Genomic DNA, 15,110 nt, shown 5'->3' with positions numbered 1-15,110 from the left:
CAGAATCTGAAGTGATTTGTAGAATATTTGCCCAGATGGTCCGGGCACCCTTCTGCTGCTGCCAGCAGTGTGGGTTTCCTCAAGTGTCCCGTGTGTGGGTTCCCTGGTTTGTTTTCCACTGGCAGACACTCAGAACCTGGAATTTAGCCAGCGTTTCAGCATCTCCTGCTTGCTTTTTCCCATCAGATTACTCATGGGGTAGGGATAAAGAACTTTTGAATCGACTCTGTTTCCCTCCCCCACAAGGATGAACTGATGACCTGATGTGGGGTTTGGAACAATTCTCTGCCTGCTTGGAACGGAACCTACTGGAGGAGAAAGAAAATAGGTGTGAGAGAGGGAATTGGTGCAATTCAAATTCCAGCTCCTCCTGAAATGACATCGGACTGGCCAAAGCACCTCCTTGAGGTGCTGGGGTTGCCCCTGCTTGTCCCCAAGTCCTGGTGGCACCGCTGGGAAGGTTTGCCACAATTCTGTGTCCCTCTGAGAAGCGGTGGGTGATTGGAGAAGCAATAATTTGAGGAAGCCTCGGGGCAGGGAGTTGCCCAGTAGGGGCACTTGAGCAGGCGTTCTGTACCCAAATATTTTGTGTGGGTGGGTAGAACACAACTCATGTGAGGAACAGATAAGAAAATGAAATCTGCTCCCTCTTATTTGTAACGTCAGGAACAAAAGGAGGAAATAGAAATTCTCACACTTGCCTGCAGCCCCAGCCTGGGATGCAGAGGGATGTGCTGGGCTGGATTCGTGGAATGCAGGGATTTCTCCATCCCTGCCCTTCTCAGCAGCTCCTGAGCACGGCTGGCCAAACCCCGGAATCCCTGAGGCTGGAAAAGCCCCCGAGGATCCTGGAAAAGCCCCCGAGGATCCTGGAAAAGCCCCCGAGGATCCTGGAAAAGCCCGCCAGGATCCTGGAAAAGCCCCCCAGGATCCGGGAGCCCAGGCTTTGATCAGCCCCGGTGCCACGTCCAGGCCCTGCTCGGACACTGGTGGTGGCACACAAAGAGCCATTTGTTCATTGGCAGTGGAGCTGCTGAATTTGATCCACATTTTATTAGTCACCCTCATTGCCAAGTGCAGCGAGCATCGGGATGGGTTTGTGTCCCAGCCAGCCAGGAAAGCTCCTTGTTCTGGAAATGTGTGCACGGAGCTCTCTGCCCCTGCTTCACCACCATTTCAAGTGATTTAATAGCTTTTTTTCTTTTTTTAATAAGGCTTTTTTTATTTTTGGATGAAAAATCCTCTCTGGCTTTGATGGAATGTGTGCAAGTCGCCTTATTCCCGTGCTTCTCTGTTGTTTTTCTGACAGGATCTAAAGAGGAGAATTGAGCTTGTTTGTCAAGTGAAGCTGCAGCTCTCGCTTAATTCCCCCATTTCCAGCCCCCAGAGCACAGACGTTGCTAATTGGTTGTTTCTTAAGCACATTTTCTAAAAGTAACTCGTAACACACAGATAAGATCTCTTTTGTGTGGTGAAATGTGTTTACTGTGAGCAGCAAGGCCCAGAATTTACCCAGATTATTATGGAAGGGACAAGAGCTAGTTAAACAACATCTTAAAAACGCCTCTTGTTACAGCAAATGTCATTCCTAATTGCTTGAGCTGTGTAGTTGTTCCAAAAAACATTTCAGCTGGCTTAGGGGTCTTTCCTTACCTGTAAGGGAAATGGAGCTTTTTGGGGTTTTTTTTCCAGCTGAAAGGATTACAGAGGCTGTGAGCTCTCCTCCTGTTAGAATCAATCCAAATGGCACAGGGATCATCCTGCTGCAGTTTATTTGCTGTGCTTCAGCTCTCAGTGATACCAACACAGCACTGAAAGCTGGATGAGAGCCAGAGAAAGGAGAATTTTTACCTGCAGCCTCCTGGAAGGAGGAGACACAGATCAGTCATTATCCCTCCGAGCCAGCAGAGTTCCAGCTCCTTCAGAGCCTCCACTGAGGCACTCTGCATGGAGGTCTGTGTTTAATTCCGTAATTTCTGTTCTCCACTAGCAGAATTTCCCCCTCAGGGTTGAGTCCATGCTTCCCAAGCAGCATTTGTGCTCCTGCCTTGCACTTCCCGTGAATTTTCCTTTGGCTGTGAGCGATCCTGCTGCCCCAGAGTGGAGCCAGATCTTGCAGCTGAGCTGCCTGAAATCTTGAGGGTGCCTGCAGTTCAAGGTACAGCCATTAAACAATTAAACAATTCAGTGCACAAGAAAGCTGCCTTGGAAACCAGGAAAGTTTTGTTTGGCAGGAATTTCTCCTTTTTCTCTATCAGCGCGCTGATCTCGTGCTCCGTGCAATTGCTATTATGGTTTATATGAAAGTCACGCTTTTACTGTCTTCTGTGTTTATTATTTTTCTGAAATGTACTTTGTGGGAGGAAGTTCAACAAAACACTAAATTCTCAGTTCAGCTCTGAGTTCTCTGATTTCCGGCCCTGCAGCTTTCATTGTGCAAGAATGGGGTGAAATCTTCGCCCCGTGCTGGGGCTGAGCTGCACTTCCAGCACCCTTGGGGTTCTTTTTTTGGGGTTGAGCTTTTACAGTCAGGAGTGTTTCTTTGGAGAGGTAACTCCTGAAGAAAAGGATTTATTGAGGTTTTGTCCAGCTGATTGCTCAATCTGCTCATGGTAGAGCTGAGGTCACCGAGATTCCAGTCCTAAAGGGACAGGGATATACGAGATTCCAGGTCCTGACAGGGCAGGGATGTACGAGATTCCAGGTCCTGACAGGGCAGGGATGTACGAGATTCCAGGTCCTGACAGGGCAGGGATGTACGAGATTCCAGGTCCTGACAGGGCAGGGATGTACGAGATTCCAGGTCCTGACAGGGCAGGGATGTACGAGATTCCAGGTCCTAAAGGGGCAGGGATGTACGAGATTCCAGGTCCTGACAGGGCAGGGATGTACGAGATTCCAGGTCCTGACAGGGCAGGGATGTACGAGATTCCAGGTCCTGACAGGACAGGGATGTACCAAAATTCCAGACCCTGACAAAGATTCCAGGTCCTGTCAGGACAGGGACATGCCAGATTCCAGGTCCTGACAGGACATGGATGTTTCCAGACATGGCTGGAATGGAGCTGGGAAGCCACTGGGCTTCCACAGAATCAGAGAGGATATAAAATATCCTGAGTTAGGACAAACAAGGGACAAAATCCATCTCCCTGGCCCAACAATCCCATCCTGTGCCTGAGGAAAATCCTTTTCTTGTTGAGGGAAAGCTTCTCCAGAGCCAGGATCCGTGCAGGGATGTGGCAGGGCCGGCTTGGTGCTGCTCCTTTGACGTGGCTGAGTCGGTGCTTTTAGGGATAAAAGTTCAAATCTCCAAGCCTGAAAGCAGCATTTGAGTTGTGGCACACAATTCAGGTGTCTGAGGGAATCAGGGGGCTGAATTTGAGTGGGGAGGGTCCTGTGATGTTCCTTCCCTCTGGAAAAATGATGGATCAGGGGAGGAGAGCTGGGATCCATCCACAGAGGTGGGAGAGTGAAGGGTTTGGCCGTGGAGGTGTCCCCTCATCTTCCTCCAGAAATGTTCTACCCCTGGCTGATCTAAAGAGTCATCAAACATAAATGTCTGTCCAATTGCACATAATTTCCAGCTGATCTCTTCTGTATTCTGTTTATACAACATATCAGAAAGAGTTCTAAAATCCATAATATTTATGGATTAATTGTAGCCCTTGGAGTATTTCCAGGCTATTTTCATGTATATATTTAGGCACGATTTCAAATAAGCTCCTTCACATCTCTTTACTCCCTTTCTTTCCCACCCCCAGGGTGGCTCTGCCTGTTCCTCCTGAGGATTAACTGGGAGCTGAACAGAGTCTAGAAATGATTTGAAGGGATAAATGCAGCAGCTGGCCAGAGCCAGGCTCCAGTTTTTATCTGCTCCAAGGTGCAGAACGTGGCCCTGTCACTTCTCTCAGGCTCTTGGTGGGCACAGCTGGGACCTGTGGAGGTGGCAGAGGGAGGGAAGGATTTGGGTTTTTACTCAGATGCTTCCTCTCAGGTGGTTCTGCAGTGTTTGCAAAGGCTGAGGGCGCAGCATCCCTGGTGAGAAGCGATTGAAATGAAGCAGAGAGGCCAGGGTGGGAATTTGGGATTTCTCCTGGTGCTGGAGCTCAGATCTCCTGAATCCCCCAGCCTGTGTGGGGCACGGCTTGGGGCTGTCAGTACAGGATTTTGGGGTGCAGAGCCCTGCTTTGGCCTGGCCTGGGCTGGATTCAGTGAGGCTGAGAGGTTTTTCCAGGGAGAGGGTGGCTCCAGCAGGGATCTGGCTCGTCCTGCTCCCTCCAGCTGCATTTAATGCAGCAGGAAATGCAGGCAGTGGTGGTGGATTGAAAGTGCTGCTGGTTCCAGGAGATGACAGAGCTGGGGGCTCAGAGGTTGTGCTTGAGAGGCAGAAGTGTTGGTGTGTAAATAAATGTGTAAATAAACTGGTTTACCCGGGAGCTCCAGGTTTTGGGGTGGCTTTCGGGGCCTCATGGTGCATCCTGGAGGACATCCCCCATCAAGGTGGGTCCTTTATTCTCCCACAAACTCACTTGGATTTTGCTTCTCTACAGCTCAAACACAGCTTTGGGTACTGCTCCCAAACCCAGGAATGTTTTTTGGGGGGTTGTTTTGTCATTTCTTTTCCATAACTATGATTTATTAAATATTAAAACCCTTTCTTTAGCACTGTGAATGCAACAGAGCTTGGAAGAGTCAAGAGTGCAAAATGCCTAAAAAATCACGGAGTTTCTTCTCCCAAACTTTTCCTAATTCCCTCTCAGCACCATTCCTGAACCCTTCCAGCCGGGCGAGCCCCAGGCAGAGCGATCCGAGCTGGGGCGCTGGGGAGCCGTGCCTGGGCTGCTGTGTCGGGGATTTCCTGCTCTGCACTCAAAACCTCTCTGAATTTCAGCGTTTTCAGAGCTCAGGTGTTCTCTGTGCTCCCTCTGAGCTGAGTTTGGCCTGCCTGGGGGGCAGGATGAGGCTGGCAGCGGTGTTGGGTGGAGGTTGCAGGGAGATGGATGCAGAGGAGAAGCAGAGCGAGGTCTCACCTGTGTGGGGAGGAGAACCAGGAGCTGGGGAATGTCCTGAGCTGGGATTATCCAGCCCCAGCCCTGGCCCCGCACAGACACCCCCAAATCCCACCCTGTGCACCCCTGAGGGCGTTTTCCAAACATTCCTGGAGCCTTGGGAATGTGCCCATTCCCTGGGAGTTGTCCCTCTGGAAAAACCTCCTGATTTCCATCCCAAAGGCCCAGACTCAGCTCCCTCCTGGCCCTGCTCACAGAGAGCAGAGCTGCCCCTCCTCAGGAACTCCCATATATATAAATAATAAATATTCCATATTTCTGGTTAATATTTTAACCTAGCTAATCCACACCATCAGGTCAGTGAATACCCAATTAGTCCTCTCCTGTTTTTCTTACACCATGCAGCAACAATTTCCTCTGCTCCTCATCCTCTCCAGCAACCTTTTTACAACTGTTTTACCTGTGGAAATAAACACAATTATTGGGAATCTTTGGGAATGGGCCCATTTAGGTAATTCCTGTGTAGAGTGCAAGGTGAATTTTAGTCCAAGGCTCTCTTCAGTGCATTCCCTGCAGTATTCAGGAGCTGGTGATGATGATGATGATGGGAAGATGAATTCAGATTTCCTGGTGGTTGTGGAGCATCCCCACCTCAGCTCCGTGAGACCAAAAATTCATGGAAGGTTCCACTCAGTGCCTGAGTGGAAATTCAGAGTGGCTTTTTCTCAAACCAGCGAGAGGTGTTTTACTGCAGGAAGATTGTGTGGCTATTTTTAGCCCTGGGTACTGGTGAGGTGGAACAGAATATTTTTAGAGCTGTAGAAAATGCAGCCACTCAGGCTGGGTTCTTTTTTTCACTCCGGTGCTGGAGGGGTTTTCCAAAATAAAGAGCAGAATTAGTAGAAAATGGCTTTTCTGTATCATTTTTATTGATTAAGTAGGGGATCTGTTGATTGTGTGGATTTACATATATTTTAAAGATATATACACACACATCTATACACATGGTATTGATATTGATATTCATGTTGATATTGATATTTACATTATTTATTATAATTTATTATTTAGATATTATGTATACATTATATATTATTAATATAATGATAATAATATTTAGTTTTATTTAGTTTTATTTAGTTTTATTTATTTATACTTATATTTATATCTATATCTATATATCTATACCTATATTATATCTATATATCTATTTTATATCAATTTTATAGTTATCTTTTTTTTTTTTAATTACAGTTATAGTTACAGATATTCCTATATATTTTAATGTTTTGGCCCTGGGAGTGCCTTGTATTAAACCTGTTTTCCCTCGAATTTTGAGAACTTTTTACCTCAGTGAAATGTTTTAAGGAAATCCACAAGCAGCAAGGCAGAATTTTGTCCCTCAGTGAATCTCTGCCAACCCTGGATCATTCCTGGAGTGAGGCAAGCCTGGAATCACTCAGGGAATGGTGGTGGGAGTGAAGGAGGAAAAGAAAAGTTTGGGAGAAGAAACTCTGATTTTTTAGGCATTTTGCACTCTTGACTCTTCCAAGCTCTGTTGCATTCACAGTGCTAAAGAAAACGTTTTAATATTTAATAAATCATAGTTATGGAAAAGAAACAACAAACCAACCCCCCAAACATTCCTGGCATCTTCCTGAAGAATGTCCACATTAATTCTGTTCTCCTGGCTTGATTCCAGCTTTATTGGATTATAAATTCTATTTTCATCCTCTTGGTTTTCAATTGCAGATCTATTTTTACCTTTCTTTTGTTAAATAATAATTGTTGTTTGCAGGGCACAGTTGTGTTTGTAGCCATCAGAATGGTTTTATTGTCTAAAACTATATATTTTTGTGGTTTTAATCATCCTCCAGAACTTCTAAAAGTAAATTATGTGCTTGGCTTGCCAGGATCTGTTTGGTGTTTTAAACACAGCAGATACAGCAGATGAATTAATGGAAATCTGTCAGCTTGTCTGCACTCTGAAATTCCAAATTTCCAATGTTTCTGCCTTGGAAGATCTCAGATCTTTGGGAATGGAGGAGATGGGGCCAGAGATAAAGCTGGAAATTTGGTTTTCAGTGGAAAAGCTGCTCGGTGAGCTCTGTTTAATGTGGTTTGGTGGGATTTTCACGCATCGTTTGTAGGGTAAGCAGATCTGGAAGGACTCGATATGGGCATGAAAAGATGATAAAGGAGAAGATCAGAGAAAACCACAGAGAAAAATGAGATTTTGTCTCTCTCTTGGGCACATCCAAGGGGCAGAGCTGTGTCCTCAGGGCAGCTCTGTTGTAGTTTCGTGGAGCTCCTTGCCGGTGTTCTCTGCCTGCTCTGCTCGGTGTGGCAGGAGTTTGGAATTCTGATTTGGAATTCTGATTGCCCTTTGGAGCATCTCTGCCTAATTCTCAGGTTTTCCCCTCCCCTCTCTGGGGTTTGGCCGTGCTCCCGTGGGGAGGGCTGTGCACAGAGCAGCGTCTGGAGGGCAGCAGGGGCCGGCAGAGCTGATCCAGGGAACGCCGGGGATCAGGGATCAGGGATCCGGCAGCTCCCAGGGCTCTGCTCAGTCCGTGGGGCAGGGGCACAGCACAGAGTGCCAGGGGGGCTGGGACTGCAAGGGAGCTGAAATCCCATCCCACTGATCCCACCCCACTGATCCCACCCCACTGATCCCACCCCACTGATCCCGCCCCACTGATCCCATCCCATCCCACTGATCCCATCCCACCCCACTGATCCCACCCCACTGATCCCACCCCACTGATCCCACCCCACTGATCCCACCCCACTGATCCCACCCCACTGATCCCATCCCACTGATCCCATCCCACTGATCCCATCCCACTGATCCCATCCCACTGATCCCATCCTTATCCCCATCCCCACTGATCCCACCCCACTGATCCCACCCCACTGATCCCATCCTTATCCCCATCCCCACTGATCCCACCCCACTGATCCCACCCCACTGATCCCATCCTTATCCCCATCCCCACTGATCCCACCCCACTGATCCCATCCGTATCACCATCCCACCCCATTCCCATCCCGTTCCCATCCCGTTCCCATCCCATTCCCATCCCGTTCCCATCCCGTTCCCATCCCAATCCCATCCCAATCCCATCCCCTCCATCCCCACACCTTCCCCTATCCCAGGGTGTTCCAAGCCTTGTCCAGCCAGGGCTTGGACATTCCCGGGAGCTTCTCTGGGAATTCCATGCCAGCCCCTCACCCCCTCCCAGAACAGAATTCCTTCCCAATCCCATCCAGCCCTGCTGCCCGTGCAAACCCATTGCTGTCCTGCCAGCCCCTTTCCAAGGCTCCTCTTTGAGGCTGCAGCATTAACTGCACTAAAGACACTGAAAACACAAAAAAACCCCCCAAATCTCACGAAGAAATGTCATTTTTTGTCATTTAATATTTGGTCCAAGCAGAGGCTGTTTGCTGTCCTGGCGTGGCTCCTGAGGAGAGCTGGAATAGGGAAACTCCCATGGCAGCACTCAGGGATGTCCTTCCCCATTTTCTCCCCAATAAATGTATAAATGCTTTCATTTGACCAATAGAACAGCTGGATATTAGGAGCTGTTTCTCTCCTAGGAGAGTGGTTAAGTAATAAAGCAGCTTTTCCAGGAAAGTGTGGACTCACCATCCCTGGAAAGGCTCAAAAATCAAATTTTGGTTTAGTTAACAAGGTGGTGTTCAGTCAGAAGTTGAACCTGGTGAACTTCCAGGTCTTTTCCAACCTTAATAACTCAGTGATTCTATGAACATGGAAATTCAAACCCCACTTTTCATATCCCTGTTTAGTAAAAAATGTAACTTTTTATAATAAATCAACTGAGCAGAGGAAAAAGGATTGAATTTAGAACCTTGGGTCCAACCTGCTGCGCACATTTCCAGTTCCTCCTGGTTGCCCATTTCCCTGCTGGGTTCCCTAAATTGGAGCTGCTGCAAAAAAAGATGGGAAAGGGAAAAGCTTGGGAAATCCATGGAATTTTGGTAGCTGCTGCTTGGCTTCTCTGGATAATTGAGCTTTAAATGAAGGTGACATTAGTTAAATAGTCAGCAGTTTTTAATTAATCAAGTGCTGGAGTTCACACCAAAAGTTCCCAAAAACCTCCAGAACTTTTCTAACAAAGCCAAAGCTGACAGTTTCCAGGCTAAAGCAAACAATACCTGGGAGAAAAAGCAACCCAGCAGATAAAACCATGGAAAAGCAGGAAATAACAAAATAACAACTGGAATTCCCTCACTGCTCTGCAGTGCTTTAGCTTTGCTAATTCAGCTTTTGTTAATTGGAGTTTGTAAGTGTGATCTTGGCCATTTATAGCTAAAAACGGGAGTCAGATTGTGTGGAAGAGCAAATGTGAGAGCAGCTTTTCATTGTTAATTGTGTACATTGTGTCTGTGTTTCCTGCAGACATTGTGCTGGCAGGGAGGAAATGTATGCATTTCAAAATCCCAGTTATTTATAAAGCTGAATTCTTTCTCCAGGACTCCAAAGAGCAGCCTCAGTGTCCCTGCTCCTCACCCACAGCAGCAGATAACGGGGCAAATGGAAGGGTTTGGAGCAGGAGAGAGAAAAAAATGGAATTTTGGGATATTTACACTCAGTCAAGGCCTTTGCTGTTGGAACAAAACCTCTCCAATCTCAGCCTGAAATATTCCCTCAGGGATGAGTCAAGAAGTGCACTGTAGTAAACCAAAAAATGGGAAATTTACCCAGTGTTTAATGCACAGGATATTTATTGAGAACTCCTAAAATGATGAAGAATAATGAGATTGAAGTGCAACTGATAAGCAGCTTTTTATTCGTGGTGTGTTGGTGAGTGTGTGCAGTAATTCTCTGGGGAGATGATGCTTTCTTTTCATTTATTATTTAAAAAACTCTTTTCATTGCTGCAGTGGCCCTGTGAAAGGCTGTGTTTTAGCTAAAAGCACTCTTTTAGAGATATTTAACATTAATTTCCAGCAGGAGCATTTTCCTCTTGAGCACTGTTTGGTTCTGGAGCGCCGCGGCACGGAGTGGAAAAGCTTTAAAATCAGATTTTATAGCTGCAGTTCTCACGGGTTCTTGGCGTACTCCAGATATGTTTGGTGCATTTCAGCCCATAAAATATCAAAGTGAAATGTGAGATGTCCCACGTGTTGTGCTTCAGCCCCTCTGTAAACTTTTCCAGGCCCGGCCACGATCTGGTGCGTTGAGGGAAATAAAAAAGTGATTGATGAGAAATCCTCTGAAATATTTTTATTTCATATCAAAGCACGTTTGACATGAAATTACAGCGATAAAAAGCCTTGATTTGCCTCAGCCCTGCTGTTATCTCCATCCCTATTTTAATGCAGGCTTTATAGGCACATCGTGTTTGTTCATTGTATTTTTATTTACAGGAGGCTTTCAGTGGCGACTTCCCCCAAAGCTGCTCAGAGCCAGATGTGGCTGATACTGCTGGGCTGGCCATAAAAACGTGTGTTGTGATTTAATTCCATTATTCCTGCTTGTCCTGGCTGCCTTTGATGCTCTCTGCTCTCTTGCAGCCTCAGACAACAGCCAGAGATTTCGGGAAACCTGCTTTGCCTTCGCGCTGACGCCGCAGCAAGTGCAGCAGATCAGCAGCTCCATGTGAGTCAGCTCCCTGAAATCCTAAAATTCCCCCAAAAAAGGCAGCTTTCCACATCCCTGCCTTGGAAATGGGAAGGGAAAACTCCTCTGGGGAGTTATTTTTGTGTAGGGGGGAGAGTTCAACCCCACCGCTGAGTTTTGGGTGGGTTTCTCTGGTGTTGAGTTCTTACAAATCCGGAATTCTGCTTCCTGCAGCTCTGCCTTGCCACCAAGGTCTCTGTTAATTCATGATGAAGTTGGGACTTTCATGGTGACCCATCAGGATTTTCTTTATAATATACAAAAACCTCACAAAAACAGCCCCCAAAACCCACAACCCCCAAAAAAAACCCCACCAAAATAAACAACTCCCCAAAACCAGAAAAAAAACCTAAAAAAAACCTACAAAAAAAACCCCCAAAAACCCAAACAAAAAACCCCCAAGTAACGAGAAACCCAACCAAAAAAAACCCCACAAAAATAGAGGTCAGACAAGAATTTATTTATTAACCTCAAAAAAGAAAAACTCTTCCTTTTAACCTCTTTTGAGAGTGGTGGTCTGACCAAAAGCAGCAAAGTCTGATGTGCATTATAGACACCTGAAAGTGTGAATTTCATGCTTTTTTGTGTGTAAAAAAGAAGTGTTTTCCATAAATTGAACTTCCAGCAAGCTCTGGAGGAATCTGTATGGAGGAATCTTGTGAAAAGCAGGATATTTTAACTCATTTTCCCTCGTTTCCAGGGATATTTCTGGGACCAAATGCGACTTCACAGTACAGGTCCAGCTAAGGTAGGGACTTTGTTGCCTCTTGGTTTTTAGGATTGATCAGCCAGGTCCTGCCCAGCAGGCTGGGAATTCCTGGATGGAAAAAAACCTCATCCTGGTTGATTTTATCAGTGAATCCTCCTTCCTATAACTTCACATTTGTCATTTTGTGTGCCTGGAGCTGGAAAATCCATGAGCGGGGATTCCATGGGCATTCCAAGATCTGCTTCTTTAGGCACTTTGGGAATCACCAGCCTGGTTAATTTGGGGATTAAATTTGTGATTTAATCAATCATAAATTGATTAAATCCTCTGTCTGAGCCAGAAGGGATGGACCAAGGGATGAGGAGGGATGAGGGAAAACCTCTTTGATTTCCTGCTGGGACATGGAGAGGGATGGGGCAGATCCCTGCAGGAACCCCGGGGAGCTGAGAGGTTCTGCTGCTCCTTGGAATGCTCATTGTCCCCCAGCCGGGCCGGGAGCAGGAAGGGCGTGTCCTGCTGGGGATCCAGCAGCAAAAAACACCTCTTTGAACTTAAAACAAAGAAATTCAGCTGCAGAGGCCTGAGAGTCCTGGGCTGTGCTCAGCAGCTGCCTGGAACTGCAGCTGGGACGGTGGAAAATGTCCTTGTGACCCCTTGGTCCTGTGTGGAGAGGGCAGGCTGGGGAAAAGGCAGAGGAGAAATCGGGGTTGGGATGGGTCAGGCTGAGGAATTTGAGGTGTCTGAGCAGGAGGAGCCTCCAGCCTGCTGAACCACTGTGATTTTGGGGGTTTCCTGCTGAGTGACATCGTTTGAGGGCTGTGTTTAGCAGGATGGGTCGTGATTCCTTAGCTCGGTGGAAAAACAATTCCTTCGAGGAAGAGATGATCTTTAAATCACTTTAAAAGTGAAAGGTGATGGCAGCTCTTTGCTTCTAGGTTTTGTTTATCAGAAACCAGTTGTCCACAAGAAGATCACTTCCCACCCAATCTGTGTGTGAAAGTAAATGGGAAACCATGCAGCCTTCCAGTAAGTAAAATCTCCTTTTAATACACATTTTGGGATACATTGTTTAATTTATTATTATTTATATTATTTAATATACATTTTGGGATGCATTGTTTAATTTATTATTAATTATATTATTTAATACACATTTTGAGATGCATTGTTAAGAACTGTCTGCCTGAAAATTTGTCCTAATCTTTGTTTTCACATTCTGGAGCATTGGAATGAATAGAAAAGATCAAGTCATTTGTTACAGCCAGTAGATCCAGAAGTTTTTAATATGGAAATTAAAAACCCCTTTTCAAGAGCACGTATTTAATACTAACATGAGCAGAGGAAAAAAAGGATTAAATTTTAGAAACTCTGGTCCAAAGTTTGGGGTTTTTTGTTTAGTTTTGCTGAGACAGGAGAGGTGGCAAAGTTCTCTTTAATATTCTGTGGGCAGAGTTAAGATTTTGGACTTCCATCAGGAGGAAGAACTTACAAAATGCTCGCTAATTTATTGTCTGATCCTTCTCTCTTTGAATTAAACAAAGAGCCTGGTCCAGGCGTGTTGGCAGGGGCAGGAGCACTGTGGAATTTCTGTTTCTGAGAGCTGAACTCTTTTGGTTTTTAGGGCTACCTGCCACCAACCAAAAACGGCGTGGAACCAAAGCGCCCCAGCCGACCAATCAACATTACCTCACTCGTGCGCCTGTCCACCACGGTCCCCAACACCATCGTCGTGTCCTGGACTGCAGAGATCGGCAGAGTGAGTGACTCTGGGCTCTCTTTGGGCTGTTTTGGAGAGAATCCTGTGCACAAAACCCCAGCTGGGGCAGGCGCAGAGCATCCCTGCAGCTGGAATTGCAGCTGGAATTGCAGCTGGAATTGCGCGGTGCTGGGCAGGGCGCGCTCCCTCCCATCCCTCCCTCACCCCTGGGCTGGGATCTCTCCCTCCTCATCTTTGTGACTCAGGGAGGGCCCAGATTAAGAGATCAAGGCATCCTCCAAACCTTTTGTTTGTTGATTTGGCCAAACTTCAGGCTTTGAAGCTCTTCCTGACTTGAGGGGCTTGACAAAGCTTGGCTTGGACTCGCAAGGAGCGGGTGAGCACAGAGTGGCCCTTCAGAGCTGTGAGAACACAGAACAGCCCAGCCCAGCTGATTCCTTTGACCTTTTTTACATTTCTCTCAGCTGTTCTCCTTACCCTTCATGTTTAAAACCTCATGGTTTTATCCCTTTTTTGTGTCTGTGGGGAGAACGTTACGGCCGACGTTAGAAACTGCTGCTGTTCCACGGGATTAATTAAATCTGGAACGTGCTGCAAAAAGTGACTTCAATAAATCAGCCATCAATGGCTGAGCTGCTTTCAGTGCTGGCAGCAAAGCTGCTGGATGGGCATTCCAGAGGCGCCGTGTGCTGCTGCCGCTGCCCCCATCCTGTTTTCAGAAGTGCCCAGAATTGTCCTGAGGTGAAACTTTGGCCAAGAATTTGTCAGTGTGGAAAAACGCTTACGCTCCAGTCAGGCACAATGGGCAGTGATAAAACATCAGGGTGGGATTTCGGGATGGATTTCTTGTGGAGAGGAAAACAATCTCCGTTCAGATGATGGCATAAAGGATGGCTGAGTGATTTTGGTTAAAAAAATTCCTGTTTTCTCTAATGAGAACTGCAGGTATCAGAGAGAAGCACTTTGAAATCAGCCTGCTCGGGTTTGCACTGCTGAGGTGCCTCCCTGCAGGTGGAGGCGTCCTGGATGTTCTGAGGGATTCAGAATTCAGGATTTAGGGCCAGGAGGTGCCCCAGGTTTGAGCCAATCCCTTGGGAACTGGCTGCTCCCCAGATCCATCAGTTCTAAAGAACATTTTGGGTAACTCCTGGTATGAACAAGCATTAGATCCCAGAACTGTCCAAAGCCAGGCGGGACAGGCTTGGAGCAGCCTGGGACAGTGGAAAGTGTCCATGGATGAGCTTTAAGATCCTTCCCAACCCAAACCATCCTGGAATTCTACACAAACCAATCCTTCCTAAACTGATTCTTAAAGACACAATCCTTCCTAAGCCAATTCTTTGTGAAGAATCATTTTATGTGAAGAATTATTTTATATTTACCTGTGTCTGCATAGCCCAAAATTCCCTCTGCCCCTTCCCCCCAGAATGAGCTCCTGTCCCAGCTGTGCTCCCCACCTTTGCTGGAGCCCTCGCTGTGATTTTTCACAATCTGTTCCAAGAGCCTTCTGTACACCATGCCTTGGGCAAGCTCCTGCCTTTGTAGATTCAAGCTGTCGGTAAATAATTTCACAGCGTTAATTAGCATTTTTCTAACTCCTCTCCTAATTGAGGCATTAAACAAACAAGTTAAGGCAGTAGTGGTTTTTAACGACGTGAGAAGCGTTCATTGTGAGAATAAAATATTTAAAATGTGGTGTTTCTGATGCAGTTTCAATCGGTGTGATTTTGTGGTGAGATATAGCACTGAAATCCTGCCTTCAGATCCTAAATAAAGGATGGGAGATGTCACAATTACTTGGATTTTTTTAGAGTGGAAATGTGCGGCAGTTGCTGAGGGAAGCCTTTTGTTTTTCAATTTAAATTGTATGACTGCAGCTCCAGGTTTAGCCAGTGTTCAAATCAAGAAATAATTGATGTGGCCCAATGTGAGAACAGAGATTTTATCCTTTCCGTTCTGGGCTTGAGGGGTGTTGCTGCTGAATCACATTTTTACAAAGACATTTATAACCTGATTTTTTGGGGATCATAA

The 15,110-nt window shown here is 46.4% G+C and overlaps 1 protein-coding gene across 4 annotated transcripts in view; it reads left to right on the top strand.

The window, feature by feature from the left end:
• PIAS1 (protein inhibitor of activated STAT 1) overlaps window positions 1–15,110 on the top strand; it is a 52,655-nt gene that overhangs the window by 20,661 nt on the left and 16,884 nt on the right. For all 4 annotated transcript variants that reach the window (XR_010082369.1, XR_010082368.1, XM_063412493.1 and 1 more), the window contains exons 3-6: window positions 10,548–10,632; window positions 11,354–11,401; window positions 12,298–12,388; window positions 12,984–13,118. Coding sequence is in view for 2 of the 4 variants with exons in the window: in XM_063412493.1 (XP_063268563.1) it covers window positions 10,548–10,632; window positions 11,354–11,401; window positions 12,298–12,388; window positions 12,984–13,118 (359 nt within the window). In the remaining 2 variants the exon portion in view is untranslated. The remainder of the gene's footprint in view (window positions 1–10,547; window positions 10,633–11,353; window positions 11,402–12,297; window positions 12,389–12,983; window positions 13,119–15,110) is intronic.

This window comes from Prinia subflava, chromosome 15 (genome assembly GCF_021018805.1).
Source record: "Prinia subflava isolate CZ2003 ecotype Zambia chromosome 15, Cam_Psub_1.2, whole genome shotgun sequence".
Classification (NCBI taxonomy): Eukaryota; Metazoa; Chordata; class Aves; order Passeriformes; family Cisticolidae; genus Prinia; species Prinia subflava.
This window is presented reverse-complemented; position numbering and strand designations above follow the sequence as displayed.